Genomic DNA, 24,357 nt, shown 5'->3' on the forward strand with positions numbered 1-24,357 from the left:
GACGTCATGTCGGGGGGAGGGGGGGGTCTTCGGTCGGATTAAACTCCATTTCCCATGCTGCCCCGCGCATCACCGCTGCTACTGCTGAGCCGCAGCTTCAGTTACCAGAGAACCGCGGACCTGAAGGAGGACAGTGACCGAGGCTGCGCTCACACCGGGAACGCGGGCAGACTGTGGAACGGACGGACAAGTGAGACCCGCACAGGTGAGCCCGGACACCGGGCAGCAGCTCCTCTCTGCCCGTGTCCGAGCGCGAGGACAGCCTGTTCTCTAACGGCAGCATCACAGGCTTTTATTGTGAAGGAGCCATAGCCCGTCACCTTATTCTGGAGGAGATGCAGTATTTATACTACTACCATAACCGTATTTATACCTGTACTACTGCAGTATTTATACTGGTACAATTGCAGTGTTGATAGCATTAATACTGCAGTATAATCCTGTGTTATTTATATTAATTCTATCACAGTATCTATACTAGTGTGCCTGTAGTATTTAAACCAGTACTACTACAGTACTCCTACCGGTTTAAAGGCAGAAGCAGCGTTCCTCCAGTATTTACAGTATTTTAAGTTTTTTACAGAATATTTTACAGTATTTGAAGTATTATTGTAGTAATTGTTCAAATGTTCCTGCAGCGTTCTCACTTAGTTACTTACTGGAGTATTTATTAAGGTAGTATTGAAATATTTTTAGTAGTACTAATGTAGTATTTACTGCAGAATTACTACAGTAGTAGTGCAATTTGTGCAGTGCAACTATTAATGCAGCGTTTTCAGATTGTATTGCAATATTTATATCACTGTAAAGACAGTATTTACTCATGTATTACTGCGGGATATAGTCCAGTATTACTGTAGTATGTATTGCAGTATTACTGTGATATTTATGCTGGTGCAACTGGTACTACAGTCTTGGCATCACTGTAGTACTGCTAGATGTAATATTTGGAGTAGTCTTACTGCAGTGTTTTTAATGTGTATCTGTTTTTGTCTTCAGGAGCTTTTCCTGAGGTTGTTGGTGTTGCGGGGTCAGAGGTCACGGTCCCATGTGGTCTGATAGAAGATGAAACAACATGACTTTGGACAGAGCGAGTCGGGGTCCTCCTGCGGCGCTCTGCCGGGGTTGCAGGTGAGTACTCGGGTACAGCCACTCAGGAGGGCAGTAGTACTGCATCGATATTGCATTTGGGAGCACAGTGAAGCCAGGTCACCTCAACAGCAATTGCTGATCAATACTTTCTATTGATCAGTGGAAAAACCTAGAGCCAGGTCAGGTCAGAAACAGGAACACCTGTGGACGTTCCAGGTGTTCCTAATAAAGTGACCACTGCACCAGAAATCACAGCCAAAGCGATTGATCAGTGTTCATCAGTGTGACTGATGAACTCATTAAACCCTCTGCGGACCTGAATATCTGAGTAATCAATAAATAACTGATCAGATTCAATTAATACATGATGTGATCAGAAATCAGACAGGAAACGTGAGCTTCTGCTTCAAAATAAAAGCTTCTACTGCACTGCTAAATAAAAAGCAGACAAAGCTGCAGTCTGTTTATATAACGAAGCCCCGCCCACTCCCGATGCTGAGGACCCCGCTGTGTGATTGGCTGAGGCTCTGAGTCTCAGGGTCTATGAGGCACCTGATTGGCCGAGGGCGAGTGAATGGAAGTTATGTGTGTAGGCATCACGAGGCAGGAACGTGAGCTCTGAACGTGCTCGGTGGATGCAGCTCTGCTGCTGTGAGTGAGCGTGCTCAGAGAGGAGGCTGCAGCCACACACAGAGACTTGTCTCTCTTTAAGGACCCTCAGCCACATGATGCTAGTCCTGAAACTCAATGAGACACACATCGGTCCTGTTACCATGGTTACCTGAAGGTTTGCAGCAAACTGCTAACAGCCAATCAGAGAACATTCTTCTGTGTATATAGAGTCAGTGTGTTTGGGGACCAGTTTGGGTTTTAGCCTTTTAAATGCTGAAGACGTAGAGACAGTAGAAGTTTAACAGGTGTGTACTGTGTGTGTCTGTGTGTGTCTGTGTGTGTCTGTGTGCGTCTGTGTGTGTCTGTGTGTGTCTGTGTGCGTGTGGTCAGGTTTCACTGGAGGACAGATCAACTGACTGCCACTGTGAAGAGCTGGAGGAGGACAGAGCCAATGATGCAGAGCAGAGCAAAGGTGGAGAGGATGACAGGTAAGCCCCCCCCCACACACACACACACAGATTTGTTTTGCTATGATTGTGAGGACCTGGTACGTCCCTAAGAGGCAGGCAGGTGCACTCACCTGTGTGTTACTCCTCAGGTGGTGTCATCCCGTCGACAGCGCTGGGTTCTTCTCCTTCATGACGTTTAATTGGTTGACTCCTCTGGCCATGCGCGCCCGCAGGAAGAAACAGCTCCTATTGGATGATGTCTGGCCCGTGTCGCAGCGGGAAAGCTGCAATGACAACAGCATGAGGTGGGAGGAGCTAATGAAGGCATGTATTCAAAGCCTTTGGTTTGTATGTGTGTGTTATTGTGAGACTGTGTGTCCACAGGCTGTGGGCTCTCTGGAAGGAAGAGCAGAGGTCAAAGGGCACGAGCGCCTCTCTGTGTTCAGTGGTCTGGGCGTTCTGTAAGACACGCCTCCTCCTCTCCATCCTCTGCCTCGCCGTCACTCAGGTGGCCGGGTTCAGCGGGCCGGTGAGAACCTCAGAGCCAGAATCACGTTTGCCTTACTGCCATCAGACTGCCGTGGTGTAACCAGTGACTCCACCCCCCACAGGCGTTCGTGGTGAAGCGTCTGCTCGAATACACCCAACAGGAAGAGGCCGACCTGGGCTACGGGCTGCTGCTGGTTCTGGGTCTCCTCGCGGCAGAGCTGGTGCGGTCCTGGTCTCTGGCTCTGACCTGGGCCCTGAACTACCGGACCGGGACCAGACTGAGGGGAGCCATCCTCAGCCTGGCCTTCCAGAAGATCCTGCGTCTGCGCAGCATCAGGGACAAGTCTGTGGGACAGGTGTGGTTACCTGACTGTGCTGACTTTAATACTCTTATTGTTTTCTACTTCCTTTCACTCTGCTGTCATCTTTTGCTTCCTTCCTGTCAGCTGGTGAACATGTGCTCCAGTGACGGTCAAAGGATGTTTGAGGCGGCAGCCGTGGGCAGTTTGCTAGCAGGAGGCCCCCTGGTGGCCGTCCTCGGCGTTGCCTACAATCTGTTCATCCTGGGACCGACCTCTCTGCTGGGCTCCGCCGTCTTCATCCTTTTCTACCCAACCATGGTCAGCACCTTTAAAACTCGCCGAGTCTGACTGAGTCTTTGACCTTTTGTGAGCCCGCCTGTGCTCACCTGACTACACCTGTGTTCTTCTAAATGATTACTCTTTAACCCTTTCATGCATGAATTATGACAACCTCAATCAAGATTTTTTCTTAAGTATTTTTATTCATCTTTAGGCATGAAAAAAATATTTTTGAACTTCATTTTTTTTAAACATGTACTTTTCAAAGACTTTTTTACACGTCCACTTAGGTGGATAAGATTACCTTTGGAGTGGGTGGCAGGGTGTGGAGTGACACATCAGTGTCCAATGTTGTGTTTTATGTGCAAGTACAGCATCAACACTCACACAAATACAAGAAAACAGCCTTTAAAGAGCTGTGCACTGTGGTGACCACTATGTGTGAAAGGGTTAAAGGCAGTGTGAGACGGCGCTGTGACTGTAAGCTGTTTCTGTCCTTAAACGAGCCTCAGACGTGCTACAGGCGCACCTATCGAGCGCGATTAAGTGTATTGATGGCGATGTATTGATCTGCCATTAGATGCTCAGCTCGAGGATGACGGCGTATTTCAGGAGGAAGGGCATGGCCGTCACCGACAGGCGTGTTCAGAAGATGAACGAGATTCTCAGCTACATCAAGTTCATCAAGATGTATGCCTGGGTCAAAGCCTTCTCGCAGGACGTCCACCGTACGCGCTCACCTCACACGCGCTCAGCGGTTGCCACGGTAACACAGCCGAACACTCATCATGTCTGTGTTTCCTTTCAGGGATCCGGGACGAGGAGCGCAGGATCCTTGAGCTCACGGGATACTTCCAGAGCATCACAGTGGGCGTGGCTCCCATCGTTGTTGTCATCGCCAGCGTGGCGACATTCTCTGCCCACATGTTGCTAGGATACGACCTGACAGCTGCTCAGGTACCGCAATTCATGTCCTCTCTGTGCCGGTTACCTGTTGACAGTCTGGTATGATAACAGATGCCCTTTCCCGTTACCCATCCAGGCCTTCACCGTGGTAACGGTGTTTAACGCCATGACCTTTGCCCTGAAGGTCACACCATTTTCTGTCAAGTCGCTGTCCGAGGCCTCCGTTGCTGTGGAAAGATTCAAGGTTGGTTATTGACTTCGTGCACTTACGCCTGCGTACTGCACGTTCACAGGAACACCTGCACACACCTGTGCCTCCTGATCTCATCTATGCCCTGCCCTCCTTCCTCAGAGTCTCTTCCTGTTGCCTGAGGTCGATGGGGTCCGAGCGCTGCCTGTCAACCCTCAGGTTGCCGTGGAGATTAGCGGTGCCAGTCTGGCGTGGGAAGGAGGCGGACAGAGCGCTCAGCCCAGTCCAAGTGTGGGAGGGGCCAGCAGACACCGACAGAGAGAAAAGTAAACCCACGAGCTCGTGTTGATCAGCTGTATTGATCTGCCCTGATCGCTGATGCACTCAGGTGTGTGTTTGCTGGTGTCCAGGTGCAGAGACTCGGCCGTCATCCAGGAGCAGGACGAGGAGGAGGTGAAGGACTCCCTGCTGAGAGGAAGAGAAGGAGGAGAGGAGAGAAGTCCGGAGGAGGAGGAAGACGGGGAGGCGTGTCCTCCATTGCTGCCCACCCCCTCCATCCCTCAGCGCCTGCAGAGCACGCTGCACAACATAAACCTGAGCATCCAGCAGGTATCCACCAATCAGTCACACCTTAGCCCGAGTGGGGGCGTGGCATTAGTAGCATCTGAGCCTGAGTGGGGGTGGGACATCACTCATACCTGTCTGTCTGCTCAGGGGAAGCTGCTCGGCGTCTGTGGAAGTGTCGGCAGTGGAAAAACCTCGCTGGTTTCAGCCATCTTGGGACAGGTGATGTCTCCTTTCCCTGCTGTTGCCATGGTGATCAGTGTTGGTTGTTGGCCATTATCGGTTCATTATTAAACATTGATGTGTTGGCAGATGACGGTGCTGGAGGGCAGCGTGGCGGTCAAAGGAAGGCTGGCGTACGTGGCCCAGCAGGCCTGGATCCTGAACGCCACGCTCAGAGACAACATCCTTTTTGGGCTGGAGTATCAGGAGGACAGGTGAGGCAGAGACACCTGCACATCACACACTGACACACTGAGCTGGACGCCAAACAGGAAGTGACATCACCCAGTCAACAGAAGCCCTTCTGTTGTTCCACACTAACTCCGCCCCCTCTCTGCAGATTTCAGTCTGTGATCAGCGCCTGCTGCCTCAGAACCGACCTCGCTCTTCTGCCCAGCGCTGACCTCACAGAGGTGACATCACTTCCTGTGTACCTGTGTGTAGATAGAAGGCTCTGGATGCGTCGTTTTATGTTGCTGTTTTCCTCCAATCAGATCGGAGAGCGTGGCGCCAACCTGAGTGGTGGGCAGCGGCAGCGAATCAGCTTGGCCCGCGCCCTCTACAGTGACCGGGATGTTTACATCCTGGACGACCCGCTGAGCGCCCTCGACACCCATGTGGCCAGCCACATCTTCCACAACGCTATAAGGAAGCAGCTTCGCCACAAAACCGTCATCTTCGTCACCCACCAGCTACAGGTGAGCACCCTCGCCACCACTGAGCTTTTCTGCAGGTGGTTACCATGGAGATGACCTGTGTGTGTGTGTGTGTGTGTGTGTGGCGGTGGGCAGTATCTGGTGGACTGTGATGATGTCATCTTGATGAGGGAGGGGAGTATCGTGGAGCAGGGTAACCATGACAACCTGATGAAACTCAGTGGAGACTATGCCGCCATGTTTAACCTCTTCCTGCTCGGAGACAAACCACACATTGAGGTACCTGCCTGTATCTCACCTGTCTGTAGTCTGTATCTCAACCGTCTTTCTCACCTGTCTGTATCTCACCTGTCTGTATCTCACCTGTCTTATCTGTCTGTATCTCACATGTCTCTGTCTCACCTGTCTGCATTTCACCTGTCTGTATCTCACCTGTCTCTGTCTCACCTGTCTGTATCTCACCTGTCTCTGTCTCACCTGTCTGTATCTCACCTGTCTCTGTCTCACCTGTCTGCCTCTCACCTGTCTTTCTCACCTGTCTGTAGTCTGTATCTAACCTGTCTTTCTCACCTGTCTGTAGTCTGTATCTAACATGTCTTTCTTACCTGTCTGTGTCTCACCTGTCTCTGTCTCACCTGTTTCACCTGCCTGTATCTCACCTGTCTTATCTGTCTGTATCTCACATGTCTCTGTCTCACCTGTCTGCATTTCACCTGTCTGTATCTCACCTGTCTCTGTCTCACCTGTCTGTATCTCACCTGTCTCTGTCTCACCTGTCTGCCTCTCACCTGTCTTTCTCACCTGTCTGTAGTCTGTATCTAACCTGTCTTTCTCACCTGTCTGTATCTCACCTGTCTCCTCAGTCTGTATCTAACATGACTGTCTCACCTGTCTTTCTCACTTGTCTGTATCTCACCTGTCTCACCTGTCTGTATCTCAAATGTCTCTGTCTCACCTGTCTGTATCTCAAATGTCTCTGTCTCACCTGTCTGCATCTTACCTGTCTTTCTCACCTGTCTGTATCTCACCTGTCTCACCTGTCTGTATCTCAAATGTCTCTGTCTCACCTGTCTGTATCTCACTTGTCTGTATCTCACCTGTCTCACCTGTATTTCAGCTGTCTCTGTCTCACCTGACTGCAGCTCACATGTCTCTGTCTCTGTCTCACCTGTTTCAGGCTCCGAGCAGGAAGAATGGCAGCTCTCAGAGGAAACCAGCGGACGCTAAACCAGGATCACTGAAGAAGAACATCCCGGTCGTCAAGGACAACGGTAGGATTTTTTAATCCGCTCTATTGAAAGTTTCGTAGTGACAGAGAGCACAGCGTTCAGGTAAATTAAACGAGGGACCTTCTGTCTCTGTTTCTGTCCCATTTCCTGTTCATGTGACCCTAAAGGGGAGGAGCAGCAGTACGGGGCTGTGGTGTGGCCTGTGTTCCAGGTGTACATGTCAGCATGTGGTGGCTCCGCCTCCTGCCTGCTGATCGTGGTCCTGTTTGTCCTGAATGTGGGAAGCTCTGCCTTCTGCCATTGGTGGCTCAGTTACTGGATCAATCAGGGCAGCGGGGTGCGTCTCCTCCTCTCTGCTCTCCGCCTCTCGTCTCCTCCTGTTCCCTGCTCTCCCTCTGACTCCTCTTTCTCCGTTTTTCCCAGAACACCACGGTAACCCTTGGCAACAGTTCAGCGGTGAGTATCAGCATGAGAGATAATCCCATGATGCAACAATATGCCGCCATTTACGCCTCCTCCATGGGAGTCATGTTGCTCTTCAAACTCATCAGAGGGGTCGTCTTTGTCAAGGTCAGAGTTCAGCCCAGGTCCCCTCCGGCCTGTTGCTGCAGTTGCTCTCAGCCTGCTTGTAAAATACTGGTTACCGTGGTTACAGCGAGCCTGTTGTTACAGCGTGGTGTTTGTGGTCTCTCCTCAGGGAACCCTGCGAGCTTCCTCTAAGCTGCATGACGAGCTCTTCCATAAGATCCTGCGCTGCCCCATGAAGTTCTTTGACACGACTCCCACGGGACGGCTCCTCAACCGCTTCTCCAAGGACATGGATGAAGGTGACGGTGGGACTGGAGGGTCTGAGCTGCCGTTCGGGTCCAGGGTCTAACCGAGTCCCGTCTCCTCTGTTTCCATCTAGTCGACACTCGTCTGCCGTTCCAAGCGGAGATGTTCATCCAGAACGTGATCCTGGTCTTCTTCTGCCTGGGCGTGATCAGCTGTGTTTTCCCGTGGTTCCTGGTGGCGGTGGGTCCTCTGGTCCTGCTCTTTGCGGTGCTCCACAGCATCTCCAGGGTCTTCATACGAGAGCTGAAGCGACTGGACAATGTGACGATGTCTCCCTTCATGTCCCACATCACCTCCAGCATCCACGGCCTGGCCACGCTGCAGGCCTATGATCGAGGCCGCGACTTCCTGCACAGGTCTGGGTCGGACCGAATGACCCGCTCCGACGTCCAGGATGTAGTTCTGACCGCTGACTGTGTGCTGTTGTTTCCAGGTACCAGGTGTTGCTGGACCAGAACCAGGCCCCGTTCTACCTCTTCAGCTGTGCGATGCGGTGGCTGGCTGTGCGCCTGGACATCATCAGTGTGGCTCTGATCAGCATCACAGCTCTGATGATGGTTGTGATGCATGGAAAGATCTCCCCTGCCTACGCCGGCCTCGCCATCTCCTACGCCGTCCAGGTAACTTTAACATTTAAACCTTTGCAGATGTGATGCGACGGCGTTACTGGTCCCCAGTGGAGTAATGTCTAACGGTCGTCCGGGTCATGAAAATGACCCACAGTTAGAGTCGAGATCGATGCTAAGCTGCTGTCAGAGAGCGCTCTGTGAAGACAGCCAGCTGCACTGTTGGCGCTGTGCTCACGGCTGGTTCGACTGAAGCTGATGTGCTGAAGCACAAACCAGACCACGGAAACCTGCAGCTTCAGTGAGAGAAACGTGAGAGCTCAGTTTAAACACTGTGAGGGAAATAATTATTTGATCTGCATATCACTGAGTGAAGTCAGCCAAAGTAAAATATGACATAGTACTTGGTGGAGAAAGCCTTGTTGGTGCACAGCAGTGATGCTTGTAGTTGGAGAGCGGTTTTGCAGATACAGGGAGTGCAGAATTATTAGGCAAATGAGTATTTTGTCCACATCATCCTCTTCATGCATGTTGTCTTACTCCAAGCTGTATAGGCTCGAAAGCCTACTACCAATTAAGCATATTAGGTGATGTGCATCTCTGTAATGAGAAGGGGTGTGGTCTAATGACATCAACACCCTATATCAGGTGTGCATAATTATTAGGCAACGTCCTTTCCTTTGGCAAAATGGGTCAAAAGAAGGACTTGACAGGCTCAGAAAAGTCAAAAATAGTGAGATATCTTGCAGAGGGATGCAGCAGTCTCAAAATTGCAAAGCTTCTGAAGCGTGATCATCGAACAATCAAGCGTTTCATTCAAAATAGTCAACAGGGTCGCAAGAAGCGTGTGGAAAAACCAAGGCGCAAAATAACTGCTCATGAACTGAGAAAAGTCAAGCGTGCAGCTGCCAAGATGCCACTTGCCATCAGTTTGGCCATATTTCAGAGCTGCAACATCACTGGAGTGCCCAAAAGCACAAGGTGTGCAATACTCAGAGACATGGCCAAGGTAAGAAAGGCTGAAAGACGACCACCACTGAACAAGACACACAAGCTGAAACGTCAAGACTGGGCCAAGAAATATCTCAAGACTGGTTTTTCTAAGGTTTTATGGACTGATGAAATGAGAGTGAGTCTTGATGGGCCAGATGGATGGGCCCGTGGCTGGATTGGTAAAGGGCAGAGAGCTCCAGTCCCACTCAGACGCCAGCAAGGTGGAGGTGGAGTACTGGTTTGGGCTGGTATCATCAAAGATGAGCTTGTGGGGCCTTTTCGGGTTGAGGATGGAGTCAAGCTCAACTCCCAGTCCTACTGCCAGTTTCTGGAAGACACCTTCTTCAAGCAGTGGTACAGGAAGAAGTCTGCATCCTTCAAGAAAAACATGATTTTCATGCAGGACAATGCTCCATCACACGCGTCCAAGTACTCCACAGCGTGGCTGCAAGAAAGGGTATAAAAGAAGAAAAACTAATGACATGGCCTCCTTGTTCACCTGATCTGAACCCCATTGAGAACCTGTGGTCCATCATCAAATGTGAGATTTACAAGGAGGGAAAACAGTACACCAGACAGAGCTGGGGATTGAACCAGCAACCTTCTGGTTACAAGATGAGCGTCCCAACCCGCTAAAGCACAGTGCATCAAATCTATTTACCAATTGGCTATGGCTTTCCAAGTCAGCCAGTTTCATCTGAATACTCCGTTGTTGCTGGAGCGACTGGGTTAGTGCGTCTTTTGCGGCCATATTCCCCCTTTCCATCTCTTCCAGTCTTTTTTCAGCTTGTTCGAGTCTGGTCTCATGGCTAGCTAGCTCATTCGCCGTTTCTGCCTGGTTTATATTAATGTCTTTCTTGAAGCCGTCGGATTCGTCCTTCATTTCTTGTTTGATGTCTTTCTTATTCGTGGCAAACTCAGTTTTAAACTCTGCTTTAAGTGAGTAATGATGTCCTGGAAGCCTGCGTAGGGGTGGCTAGCTACATCTCCGTCCATCTGCTCGCCTTGCACGCTGTTCTCAGAATCAGAATCCTTTATTGATCCCTGGGGGAAATTATTGTTCGTTACAGTGCTGCATTATAAACAAACAGTAGAAAGACAGACAATACACAACTAAGAATAGCACCATATATAATATATACAGGCATATATATACATAAAGTCACTTATTAATAAATAGCTGAAAAAGAACGTGCAAGAAGGGTGTAGCTGTTGCAGTAAACAGTGTGTTAAGTGGATGCGTTGTAGAGGGAGCCACAGGCAGGAATGATTTCCTGTGTCGTTCAGTGGTGCATTATGGGTAATCTCTCACTGAACGAGCTCCTGTGACTGACCAACATGTCATGGAGTGGGTGGGAGGTGTTATCCAACGTTATCTTTATCTTGGACAGCATCCGCCTCTCCGACACCACCTTGAGGGAGTCCAGCTCCATCCCCACAACATTGCTGGCCTTACGGATCAGTTTATTAAGTCTGTTGGCATCTGCGACCCTCAGCCTGCTCCCCCAGCATGCAACAGCATAGAGGATCGCACTGGCCACCACAGACTCATAGAAAATCCTCAGCATTTTCTGACAGATGTTGAAGGACCTCAGTCGCCTCAAAAAATAGAGACGACTCTGGCCCTTCCTGTAAAGTGCTGTGTGTTTTTAGCCCAGTCCAGTTTATTGTCAATGTGTACTCCAAGGTATTTATAGTCCTCCACAATGTCAACACTGACCCCCTGGATCTTCCTTCAGACTCAGGACTATCTCATGTGATCAGTGTCCCATATAAGTGAATTTCTCCAAAGCCCATTATAATCATGGAGAAACACACTTTGCGACAGTTTCCAGTAAGAATATTTGATAGAACTTTAAATTTCAGTCTTCCAGGCCTGGATAAAAGATTCTTAAATCATGAGCTCACAAAATATCACCACCGTTGGATCACACGTCTCATATTCCTTATCTCAGACCATAAAATCATAATAAAATAACAAATACTAGAGCCAGTTGCAGACATGTCTAAGCACAAAACTGTCTTTCTCATAGAGGAAGAAAACAATCCAAACCTCACTGATAAACTCAACCTACTGCTAAGAAAAATCAACAGAAAACTCACAGGAGTTCCCCATAGAACAATACTGTGTGCGAGTTAGAACCTCAGATGCTGTAACATGCAGAGTTGCATTGACTGCTCCTGGATTTAATTAGTTTCTTATACTTTCTTGGTCTGAACTCAGACTTGAGTGTCACTCTGTGACAGTCTTTCCACCTGCTGTCACTTGATCTATCAAGTTTCTCCAGGGATCAAATCTCAATCATAGAAAATGCAGTGCTCCGAATTATACATTACACAGTTAATTCATCATTTTCACTCTGTACCACTGCTCCTCATATCTCTCATCTGGCTGTGTGAAGCCCAGTGAACAGCTCAGTCCAGGCCTTGAGCAGCCATAAACATCCCGAGGCATGCAGTCAGGTGCAAGAAACTCCACTCTCACCACACAGACATCGTTTCATGAGCAGAGAATGATAGACCTCGTTTGTTAAATGTACATATGTGTCCTCTGGATAACATAAATGCGTTCTGTGTAATCAGTGGCTTCTTATAACAGAGTCTGTATGTGGGTCTGTGTGTGTGTATTTTGTGTGTGGATCACTTCTCAGTGAATCAGCACTTCGGTTTAGGTGTGTGTGTCATTTCTCACTCAATCAACAAGTGCACATGTGTTTGTCTGTGTATCACTTCATGCTGAGTCAGAGTGTGTGTAGATGTGTGTGTTCATCACTTTCCTGTTCTGGTGTCTGGGGTAAACCACGGCCTGAAGCGTGCCCTGGGGTCCTGCCCTCCTCTTCAGTCTGTTTGCGTCCATTGCTGCTGCTCACAGTTCTGTCCATCCTGGTTCTGATCCCATTGGGGCGGTCCTTCCTTTCTCCAGTGTCCATGCTCACTGCAGGTGAAACCTGCATCTTCTTCTGTGTTTGTCCGTTCTGAGGTGCCTTTTGAGCTCAGTTACTCCTCCTGTCTCTGCCACGCCCTTTCTCTGCTGCCCGATCATCCGTGTTGGTCCGTCACTGTGCACAGTGTTAATGCAGAGTTACCAAGGTCAGCATTCTGTTGCTCGGCCTCACTTTTCATCCGTGCTTAATGGGCGTCTCATCACAGCTCTGTCAGCTGAAGCTGTCGGGGAATTTCCCCGTGTAGTGATAGCGCCCTCCATCTCCGCTGCATGAGATCCTTTCCTGTAGCACTGTTGACATTTTCAGATTGTTGTTGTGGGTCCAGCTGCTGCAGCGTTTGGTCAGGGCCACGTCAAAGATGGTAGAGGGGAGAGCAGGAGTCCAGGTCAGCCTCGGCTTCCAGGGCCGGCAAAGCAGCCTGTAATCAAGCATAAACAGAGAGGAGTGGACCAACAGGGAAATGATGTTGTGTTTGCTGTGTTACAGAGAAACACTGTCCTGTGTCAGCGTTTCTCCCCCTTGTTTGTTTTTTTAAATAATATAATGAACTCATAGCTCACCAGGATGACAGGACAACAGAGATGCATATTTAAAATATTACCACAAAATAGAATTTTCTTCATACAGTAATTACTTGTGTTTCTCAAGCAGCAGAAAACATCTCACAATTTGACTCTTAACCACTACATTTATTGTTTCATCACTGGTTGGTCATACCAGTCTCTTTTTTTAGTTTGTCAGTAGTGGATAAAATCAGCATTTTAACAACAAGTGTGTGTTAAGTTAAGTTAATATTGCTGAGAAGTACTGACGTGTTTATGAGTGTAAGCTGACTTTTGCTGCATGTGTGTGTGTTTGCAGACAGGTTTGTATGTGTGTTTAGTGGAGCTGCAGATCCAGCAAAGCCTCTCTCTGCCTTAGCTCCCGTTTTTCTCCAAAAGGTGTTTCCTTAAAAGGAGTCTTCCTCTCACGTTTCTCTGCCTGTGTGTGTGTTTGTTTCACCTTTTGTTGCGATGCTCCGGACACTTTCTCAACCTCCACAAGTCAGTTGGCCCCAAATCTCGACCCAATTTCGATGTACTCTTAAACCCTTCATTTCTCCTTTAGTTCTCTGCTGTCCGTTCCACAGCTGCTGATTCTTGCTGGGTTATGTTAATCTATCATTTTGTTCCGGCTGCTGTGCTCGTGGTGGACGGTTGATCCAGGTCCGTAGTTACCTGTATTAACACACTAAGAGATTTATTTAAAATCAATTTCATCACTGGTTATTTGACACTCTCCCTGATTCTTTAAACACATTTCCCCTTGTTGCTAATTTAAATAATCCTGTGCCTTCTTTTCCCAATTCCTCCCGTTCTGCTTTAGTTTTTATGCATAATTCATAATAATTTACCGCTTTTTGTTTTTTGCTCTTGACTCTCCGTTTTAGACACTTTCCCCCTGCAGTCACACAGACTGCTTCTCCTAGCGCCTCCTTGGATCCACCTCACACTCAGCTCCTCCCCTCTGAGTTGGGTCATTTGCTCCTCCTCTTTCTATCTGCTTCACTGCGCTCTGGGAGACACTTCTCCCTCACACTCAACACACCATACAGAGCGCGTGTCTCGCTCTGCAAAATCCAAACACACGGTTTTAGAGGCAAATTTCAACTTTAAGCCTAATTTACTAACCCCAAAATTAACCCAGACAGTCTCTAGGCGCTACAGCGGCCAATGAACCCAGCTTGGAATCTAGAGTTGGATGTCTCGAAGCCAGTCTGGAGACCAAGACTGGCCTCAAGACCACTTTTACGTGGCTTACTGAGCTTAAGCCCGGGTCATCTTTTTCAGAAGCCCGGGGTCTTTTGGAGTGTAATTTGTTCCATAGTTAGATGCCTGGCTGACAACTGTATAAAACAAAAGCTACACACAATATTAGAAGCACATAGCGCACTGTCATAAATTCCCCCTAATTTTGGTATCGTCCGAGCTCAGGCACTAGGTGACTGAGCACAGCACTGACGCCTGTGAGAGGGGGGGGAGCTGCCGCCTGTGAGTTTGCTGCAGACAGAGGAGTTTGACCAGGTACCAAAGCAAATCATTCGTACTGTACAAATAATGTAAATATGACGGTGAATCACAAAGGATTGATATCAAACTGATCACGTGACCCATATTACGTTACTCACTCTTCCAGTGAATCAACAAATGGTGAAATGAAAAGCCGAACAACAACAATGCTGTTTCTTTAGAGACTCTTAGCTTACATGTGTGTTTACAGTGGCGTGCAAAAGTATTCGGCCCCTTGAACTTTCCCACATTTTGTCACATTACAGCCACAAACATGAATCAATTTTATTGGACTTCCAGGTGAAAGACAACACAAAGTGGTGCACACGTGAGAAGTGGAACATAAATCAGACATGATTCCAAACATGTTTTACAAATAAATAACTGCAAAGTGGGGTGTGCGTAATTATTCAGCCCCTGAGTCAATACTTTGTAGAACCAGCTTTTGCTGCAGTTGCAGCTGCCAGTCTTTCAGGGTCTGTCTCTACCAGCTTTGCACATCTACAGACTGAAATCTTTGCACATTCTTCTTTGAAACAGCTCCAGCTCAGTCAGATTAGATGGGCAGCGTTTGTGAACAGCAGTTTCAGATCTTGCCACAGATTCTGGATTGGATTTAGATCTGGACTTTGACTGGGCCGTTCTAACACAAAGAAGCTTCTGATTGGTTAGTAGAGTCCATGTGAGGGTGGCACAGCTGTGGATGCATATAAGGCAAAACACAGAGGCTGTTTCTGTGAAATGGGAACATCAGGAGATGTCAACCAAACACCAGGAAGAGAATCGTGGAGCTCCATAAGTGTGGCTCAGTTTGAATACAATTTGGTCTCTGTTCGCTTCGCTGGTTGAGTCCCCAGACTGCGCCCAATCCATCCTCCTTAGCCTCGTATTGGAATCCCGGACGAGCCCCCAGTAGTTAATATCAACACTTCACCGAGTTCTTTTTGATTCCTCAGAGGCATCCGATGGAAGACAAAACACTGCTCAGTAGACCATTTAACTTTATTTCTCTTCACATTACTTCTAGAGGGGAGATGCGTCCTGCATGACACGTTGCCGCGGATTTCAAAATGGTGGTGCGCCCCTGACAGTCTGATTACAGAAGCTCTCTCATTCTAGTCTAAACAACAGTGTCTCAGTAACTTTCCACTAGAGATGGTCCCCTCTTATCTACATTTTCCCAGGCAAGCGTGAGCGAGAGTCTACAGCTCTCTACTTCCCAAGAGCACATGGTCTCATGCCTTTATTTTTCAGGGCTGTGTCCACTTAATACTACACTATATAACTTTATAACACTTATTAATAAAAAAGCATAGCGTTATTGAGACTGCAAATTATTTAATCCCAACACTTACTTACAGCTGGGCTACACCGCCCATGAGGCTACATTCTTTAGGGTGATGCCTGTAACACTCTGCCTGTTGCGTTCATATTAGAGCCTCTTAGTGAGTGTTTTGTTTGGGTTTCCACCGACGTGCAATTACCAAAAATAGAAAGGGGACAGCCCAACATATGAAACAGGAAAAGACCGCTGTATAATCCATTTATTTCAACAAAGTAACTGTATTCTAAATACCACCTTTTAAACGGTAAGTGTGACGGAATACAGTTACTCATATTTTGTATTTTAAATACGTAATGGCGGTACATGTATTCCCTTTACTCCCCAACGCTGACGGTATGTGGCTCATCAGCTCTGTACCAAAGAATGCTGCCACCTCCGTGCCCGACTGTGGGGAAGGTCTGATCATCTGACAGCAACACTTTCTCCCAAGGTTCTCTGAGTCATTAGGATGTTGTCTGTGTGTTAGCGATGGTGTTCTTGGTGGCTGTGGACCCAGATGCCTTCAGCACATTAACAAGCTCTGCCTGTGTGGTTTTGGGCTGATCCAGAGTCCTGTCGCCGTGGGTTCCGAATTCGGGTCATCAGTGGGTCGTGTAGCCTTCACAGAGTTCCTGCGAGTGCTAATCGGGCAGCTGGATGTGTGCTGATAACACACAGTCTTTTGTGCTGCTGTAGCTCTGTTGTGCAGCTAACATTGGTAACTGCTGCGAGGCTCCATGACCGCCACTGCTGTAAACACTCCCTCCAATGCAGTGAACCGAGCCATTCTTCTATTCCACGGCTCTCAGCTGATCCACCTTCCTCAGGATCATCCTCATCCTATGAGGCGAGACCTCCGTGGAGCGCTCTCTCTCTCTCTACAGTTATAATGACCTGCGACAGCGTGCAGAGTGAGCCACTCTGCTCCCGCTGGCTGCTTCATTGGCTGATTTAAAGCTACAGACAGCTAACAGCAGCCCGTGTGTGACATTGACATGGATACTTGGTCGATTGTAGGACCTTTAAGGTAAACGGGTATTTTTGACCTCGCTGCTCATGGACAGTCAATCCAACGCAGGTTTCTTCCTCCCCACTGTCACCAGGTGCTCCTTGCTGAGGATTGCAGTGTGATGCTCTGTGAGATGTTGCTGTTGTGAAACTGTGCTGTATTTGAAATGAAGTAACACTGAGTGGAGGATCATGTGTCAGTTAACAGGTCTGTTCCAGTTCACTGTGCGCCTGGCCTCTGAGACCGAAGCTCGCTTCACCTCCGTCGAACGAATCCATCACTACATCCAGGTACTGTTGCCCCTCGCTGGATCGTTCTACACTCGGTCCAGTTCTGCTCAGTTTTGGTTCCTGTCAGATTAAAACTCCTCCAAATTAAAAGCACTCGTAGTTTTTTGACAGGATCTGAAACGAAGCTGCTGCACCGGCGGTACCTCTAACCTGCATCTCCTGGCTTTGTCGGATTCTGGTTCTGATGTGCCGTCTGTGTCTCAGTCCCTGTCCCAGGAGGCGCCAGCCAGGGTCAAAGGTCGAGCCCCTCCGCCCGACTGGCCGCAGGAAGGGGAACTGGTGATGAAGGACGTGGAGATGAGGTACCAGGAGAACCTCCCTCTGGTCCTCAACAAGATCTCCTGCACCATCCGACCCAAGGAGAAGGTCGGCATCGTGGGCAGAACCGGATCAGGTCGGACCCGAAAGAGAGAGAGTGTGTGTGTGTTTGTGAGTGTGTGTGTAGTTCCTCTCCCTGCCTGTAGAAGGCGGTGTGCTGATGCTTGCCGTGTTTCTTCAGGTAAGTCGTCTCTGGGCGTGGCCTTGTTCCGGCTGGTGGAGTGCTGTGGCGGCTCCATTCTGATCGACGGCGTGGACATCAGTGACATCGGGTTGGCCGACCTTCGCAGCAAACTGTCCATCATCCCTCAGGACCCGGTGCTGTTCAGCGGCACCGTCAGGTACGAGCACCTGAGAGCACCTGAGGCACTTCAGGCCCGTGAGGAGGTGTCACACTCAGACTGTGTGTGTGTGTTTCAGGTCCAACCTGGACCCGTTTAACCAGTACAGCGAGGAGAAGATCTGGGACGCCCTGGAGAGGAGTCACATGAAGGAGTGTGTGAGTGTCACGCTGCTTACTGTGTACCACACGCCGTTCTTCTTCTTCAGCAACAAGTGTTTGTAACACTGACATTATATGACCGTCATGTGCCCCTCAGGTGTCCCAGCTGCCCCTGAAGCTGGAGTCGGAGGTGGTGGAGAACGGAGAAAACTTCTCGGTGGGGGAACGTCAGCTGCTGTGCATGGCCCGTGCGCTGCTGAGACGGTGCAAGGTGAGAACCTGAGAGGTCAGAGTGGCTCCGCCCCTGGCCTGTCCTCTGTCTCTGATCGGTTCGTTCTTCTCTCAGGTACTGATCCTGGATGAGGCGACCGCGGCCATGGATGCCGAGATGGATGCTCTGATCCAGGAGACCATCAGGAGCTCGTTCCACCACTGCACCACGCTGACCATTGCTCACCGCCTCCACACTGTCCTGGCCTCCGACCGCATCATGGTGCTCAACCAGGGGCAGGTACGGCCAATGGGAGCTCAGACATGCACCACCGCGGCCAATAGGAGCATAGCTGGTTGTGTGTGAGCAGATCAGTGTAAACACGTTGAAGCTTCAGTCACATGTTAGTTTGAAGGTTTTTGTTTCTTTAAATGATGAAAATAAAAACTGTGACGTTAAAGTCGCACAGATGGTGAGAGGCGGAGCTCAGAGTGGTTTGGAATGGAACTATTTCCCTGAAATATGGAACACTAGAATAAATTAGACACCTGTGTCATTAGTAATCAAAGTAACAAGCGGTATAAAACCCCAAAATCGAAACTTTGTTTCCTGTAAAAGAGAAAAAACAGACATAACACGCACCTCTGTAAACAGACAGGTATGGCCCCCTGGTGTCTGTTTTAGAGAGTGCAGGTTTCAGGTGTTCATTTTCAGCCCCGGGAGCTGCGTCCAAGACAACGCCTCGCACTGAGCAGTGACACACGCGTGACCATAAGTGTGTGGACGAGCTCGTGTCGCGTATGCTGACACAGAAGATCTGGTCTCTGTGTTTGAAGTGTTGTCGAGCTCCGCTAACACTCTCACCTGCTCTGCCTCCCTGTCTCTAATTGGTCCAGGTGGTGGAGTTCGACGAGCCGTCCAAGCTGCTGGCCAATGAGAACTCACGGCTGTGTTCGATGCTGGCAGCCGTGGAGAACAAGATCTCGGTGCGAGGATGAGGACGAAGAAGCTGCTGTACTGTAACTGACCTCAGGGTGGCGCTCGCAGGAGTCGCTCTGACTTACTGTTGCTTTTTTGCGACGTTCTTCTCTCGAATCATGTGACCGTCGTTTTTATGACCTGATGCGAAGCAGGTCTGTGCTCACTGAAGTGCTTCAAACATCTGTCACGTTGTCTGGTGGGCGGGGCTAAAGGACGCTGTACTTTAATCTTCTTTGTTGTTTTTATCGATGTTGTTTCGCCTCGACTGCGGTTTCCTTTGATCCAGAAGCTGATCAGCTATTTATGAATTTGTTCAGAATGTAAAGAGGACTGTTTTTATTCTAACCTGACACACGTGAGCTTCTCTACATTTTTATAGTCTCTTTTTTGCACGTTTGTGTAGATTTGATTGTTAGTTCGTAAGTGAAGCCTGTGCTGCCCTCTAGAGGAGAAGCACAGTAAGTACATATTAGTCCGGTTGGACTGTTAATGATTCTGTAACTTGTTTGATATCAGTGAAAAATGCCGCTTTTAATCTCATAGCGCAGCCGCTTTGTGTTTGTGTAGCGGCTGCGCTCAGGCTTCGTGTCGGTGGCTCCGTGATTAGACATCATGACATTTACTGCAGACCACGCCGGAAGCGCCCACGCACATGAAAACAGCAATTTATTAATCCTGATGTTTCTGTTTCCTCCGTTTATGGAGTTTCTTTTTCTCTTAAACGTCTTTGTTTAATGTGAAAGCGAGAAACCGATGCTGACTGCAGTGTGCGGGGCTCGAGCTCGGGCTGTGCACACGTCAGCGTGTCTCTGTAGCTGTTCCTATAAATAAACTACTGACTTTAACTCCACCTGTCCTCCTTACTTCCTGTCGTGTGGTCACTGCTCGATGTTCACGTTTGAAGTTTGTAACGAGTTAAAGCTCCTCTGGAAACTTACCTCACAGGTTTTTCTACTCTTGGATCTGGATATTGTCACAAAGAGGCTCCACCCACCTGCAGTACGACAGACCTTCTGTTTATGAGCAGCAGCCAATCAGAGGAACACTGTCTTGAAGGGGGCGGAGCTGAATCAGCTTCTTTTAAACCACAGATGAAATGAAGGCCTGTACTGGTCACTTTATTAGGTATGACACTGGAGCTCCTTTTTCTTTCAGAGCTGGTTTAATTCTCTGTGGCTCACAGTCTGACCATGTTTAAAGACACGTTACCTGCCCGTCGTGGTCACACAGTGCAGGATCTATTACAGGTCTAAAACTAAGGCCAGACACGAGATTGTCAAAATAAAACAGGAAGTTACTGACTAAACATGGAGAAAGGACCGTAACACAGAAGCATACAGACTACAAAAATAAGACGAGACTCACAAAATATAGCAGACACATAAATAATGGGAATCAACAACATACTGAGAAATCAAGAATACACTGAAACCTCACATCAAACACTCAAAGCTCTGAGAGGATCGGGGCCGTCATCGATTTTCACCCGAACATCATCTTTCATGAACACATAGCACAGTCGGACTCGCCCTGCCTCATGGTTCAGTCGGCGCAAGACTGAACCATAAAGACGTGGTTAACGATAAATAGCAGAGCAGTCTGCCTCGAGCTGGGTTCGTGAGCTTAGCTGACACTTTCAGTTCAGGAAAAAGTGCCACAGTCAGAGAGATGAAGGAAGAAGAGCGTACATCACAGAAGAGGAAGAGGTGTTGATTGGCTCGGCAGAGAGCTCGAGAGGATAGAGGTGTATGGATCGATCCAAATATGGATGGTATCGATACCAACGCTAGTATCGGTACTTTGGTTGTATCCATCAAGTTCAGTATGCAGCCCGCTGAACTGTGTTTATTATTCCTTTGGAAAAAATAAACGTCAAACATGAAAAACGTTCCCACCTTTGTGTGCGTTACAGACAGGAAAAACCCAAAAACCTGGTTTGAAAACACATGAACAGCTGAAAGGTGTGTTTCATTGTGTTAGCTAATTTTTGTGGAAAGTAACAATTGCAGGGATATAGTGGTGAGAACTGATCTCAAAAGTCACAGCACACGGCTCTCCTCCAGTCAGCTGCTGAGTAACTTTGGATCCACACCAATATATTTGTAGTGTGACACAGAAATACTGTGGATGTTGAGATGTCCATGTTAAATGACAGAAAGGTATACGTGTTCAAATAGCATCAGCTAACAGCAATGTTCCCTCTAAGCTGTGCGTGTCCGCCATTGCGCACAGAAAAAAAATCTAACCTAAATTGAAATCAAAATTAAAACTTTAACAATCCTGTTCTGCAGTGTTAGTCAGTCAGTGACTGGCTGCTCCCGTATGGGATCAGAACGATGCCACCTTATCCCAAAGTCCAGCCAATGATGCGATTCACATTCGTATATATGTCTGTGAAGGTTCTCAGTCATCCAGGTCATCGTAGTCTAAGGAGCTTGGAAAGAAAAGCGTCTGGACTTCTTTAAGTTGCTTGAAGATGTTTCACCTCTCATCCGAGAAGCTTCTTCAGTTCTAAGGTCAAATGGTGGAGAGTCCCAGATTTAAGCTCTGTGGGAGTAACAAAAGGACAAAGGGACCCCCTGATGATCCTCTAACTAATCACATGAGCCAAGGTGTGAAAACTACCTACGAAGCCTTAAAGCGAGACCCCACAAGCAGCTACAAAAAGAAAGTTATAGCTTGCCTTCAAGACCTTGAGAAGGACAAAATCATTGACCACTGTACATATCACTGGCTTTACCCAGGGGATGCCATACCCTGCATTTATGGACTTCCTAAGATCCACAAAAAAGGGGTCCCACTCAGACCCATAGTCAGTAGCATAAACTCAGCCACTTACAACATTTCAAAACACCTTGCTACCATCCTTGCTCCTCTCGTGGGGAACACCCCACACCACATCAAGAACTCCACGACTTCACCGACAAGGTCCAGAAACTTCCCCTGGATCCAGATGAAACCATGGTGTCCTTTGATGTAGTCTCTCTCTTCACTTGCATACCCACCACGGAGGCCGTGGAGACGGTCAGAAAACGACTACAAGAAGACAGCTCCTTGGAGGACAGGACCAACTTCACACCCGATCAGATCTGCACACTGTTAGACCTCTGCCTCACCACTACATATTTCAAGTACAACGAAGGCTTTTACAGACAAAAACATGGCTGTGCCATGGACTCCCCCGTGTCACCTATTGTAGCCAACCTTTACATGGAGGAAGTGGAAAGGAAGGCTCTTGGCTCTTTCAAAGGAAGAGTACCCAGCCACTGGTACAGATATGTGGACGACACCTGGGTCAAAATCAAGACACAAGAAGTGGAATCCTTCACTGCGCACATTAATGCTGTGGATAAAAACATCAAGTTCACCAGGGAAGACACAAAGGACAACTGTCTGCCTTTCCTGGACTGCGCTGTGCACATTGAAGAGAACGGCAACCTCAACATCAAAGTTTACCGGAAGCCCACACACACGGACCAGTACCTCCTCTTTGACTCCCATCACCCTCTGGAACACAAACTTGGAGTAATCAGGACCCTACACCACCGGGCAGAACATGTTCCCTCTAAGCCTGAAGGAAAAAAAGAAGGAACACACACATGTAAAGGAAGCACTCAAAACGTGCGGCTATCCTAAATGGGCCATTTATAAAGTCAGCAAAGAGGCACAGAAAAGAAGACCAGACACCAGCGAGGGAGGATAAGAAGGACAGACGCAACAACATTGTCATCCCCTATGTAGCCGGTGTATCAGAGAAACTCAGGAGAGTTTTCTCCAAGCACGACATCCCGGTGTATTTCAGACCCAGCAACACACTCAGACACAAACTGGTTCACCCGAAAGACAAAACGCCAAAACACAAACTTAACAATGTGGTGTTTGCTGTACAGTGCAGCGAGGAATGCCCAGACCTCTACATTGGAGAGACCAAACAGCCACTTCACAAGCGCATGGCACAACACAGAAGAGCCACCTCCACAGGACAAGACTCAGCAGTCCATCTGCATCTAAAGGTCAAAGGTCACTCTTTGAGGATGCCAATGTTCACATTTTGGACAGAGAGGACAGATGGTTTGAAAGAGGAGTGAAAGAAGCATCTATGTCCACTGTGAGCGACCATCTTTGAACAGAGGCGGGGTTTACGACACCAACTCTCTGCCATCTATAATCCAGTTTTGAGATCCCTCCCAGACGCCTTAACGCCCACTCACATCCTGGGCCATCTGACCTCAGGAATTCGCATGATAAGGTGGGGCCAGGTTTCACAATGAACACACCCAAAACTCTGGCTGATTGTGACCCACACCCAGTTTCACACCTTGGCTCAGGCGATTAGAGGATCATCAGGTGGTCCTGTGTCCCTCTGTGGGGGGAAACTCCCACTGGGTTTAAATCTGGGACCCTCCACCATTTGACCTTAGAACTGAAGAAGCTTCTCGGATGAGAGGTGAAACGTCTTCAAGCAACTTAAAGAAGTCCATTGGAGATGTGAGCAGGACAGACGGAACAATTGACGGAAAAAGTGTGGACTTTATACCAGTTTTTAAATTGTGTTGATCGGCCACGTTGGGCGATCGTGGCCTTGTAGTTCGTCTTGTAATCGGAAGGTTGCCGGTTCGAGCCCCGGCTTAGGGCCTAGTAAAGCGCTATATAAATACAGGCCATTTACGTAAAACCAGAGTTATGATAAAATATCTGCAATGTTTGTTTTTCTTCCTGAATACTGTCGTTGTTTATATTTACTGCGGGAAGAAATGGTGAAAACGGCGTTTTATAAGGAAAACGCTCGAAAGCCTGTGAGCAAAAACAAAAACAAACCTCCCCCCACCTTTCCTATTGGTGGAAAAATGTACCATGTGGACCAATCAAAAAATGATATGGCAACGTGGCATTTAGTTTAGGGAGGGGGAAGTTCTAAGAGTGACGGCGTGTTTTGAGATGTGAGAGATTTGTGACGTTCAGTGCAAATCTTATGTAGTTAGTGTGTAGTCAGTGTGTAGTCAGTGTGTAGTTAGTGTGTAGTTAGTGTGTAGTTAGTGTGTAGTGTAGTCAGTAGTGTTGTGTGTGTCAGAACAATGAGGCGACTGCTGAGTGTTACAGGTGTTACAGCAGTGACACATCTGCTGCTGTCAGGCCTGCAGGTATCAGGCTGTTGTTCTCCTTCATCTCATAGTGGACAGAAATTATTTTTTGGAGCGGCACAAATAATTTGTGTGGCATCAGATTTGATGCAGAACAGCTGATTGTTCTGTAAATAGTTTGAAATGTTTGTTTAAAAAACGCCTTGGCTGCATTTTTAGGTAAAAGCTGCAAAAAACTTTGTTGTTTGCAAAACTCAGTAACTTTTTTGAAGAAGTAACTATATAATTAATTGGCCAACATTGGTCATTATTTACTGTATTTTGC

At 48.2% G+C, this 24,357-nt stretch overlaps 1 protein-coding gene across 2 annotated transcripts; it reads left to right on the forward strand.

Moving 5' to 3' along the window:
- Nucleotides 1-19,801, forward strand: abcc5 (ATP-binding cassette, sub-family C (CFTR/MRP), member 5). Of its 2 annotated transcripts, none has more exons than XM_082502932.1 (30): nt 1-190; nt 1,000-1,131; nt 2,095-2,192; nt 2,303-2,458; nt 2,538-2,682; nt 2,765-2,998; nt 3,089-3,262; nt 3,804-3,951; nt 4,032-4,180; nt 4,266-4,373; nt 4,482-4,645; nt 4,730-4,928; nt 5,034-5,105; nt 5,196-5,320; nt 5,446-5,518; nt 5,600-5,803; nt 5,897-6,040; nt 6,939-7,032; nt 7,158-7,327; nt 7,414-7,560; nt 7,688-7,817; nt 7,898-8,180; nt 8,258-8,444; nt 16,910-16,999; nt 17,204-17,393; nt 17,499-17,658; nt 17,738-17,816; nt 17,917-18,030; nt 18,106-18,270; nt 18,867-19,801. In XM_082502932.1, exons 2-30 carry the CDS (start codon nt 1,066-1,068, stop codon nt 18,966-18,968), a joined length of 4,170 nt encoding a protein of 1,389 aa, XP_082359058.1. In that variant the 5' UTR covers nt 1-190; nt 1,000-1,065; the 3' UTR covers nt 18,969-19,801. The 2 variants fall into 2 exon arrangements, with proteins under 2 accessions (XP_082359058.1, XP_082359057.1); XM_082502931.1 differs by having other exon boundaries at nt 2-205.
- Nucleotides 19,802-24,357: the final 4,556 nt, after the last annotated feature.

Source organism: Aulonocara stuartgranti (assembly GCF_965226115.1).
Source record: "Aulonocara stuartgranti genome assembly, chromosome: 14".
Classification (NCBI taxonomy): Eukaryota; Metazoa; Chordata; class Actinopteri; order Cichliformes; family Cichlidae; genus Aulonocara; species Aulonocara stuartgranti.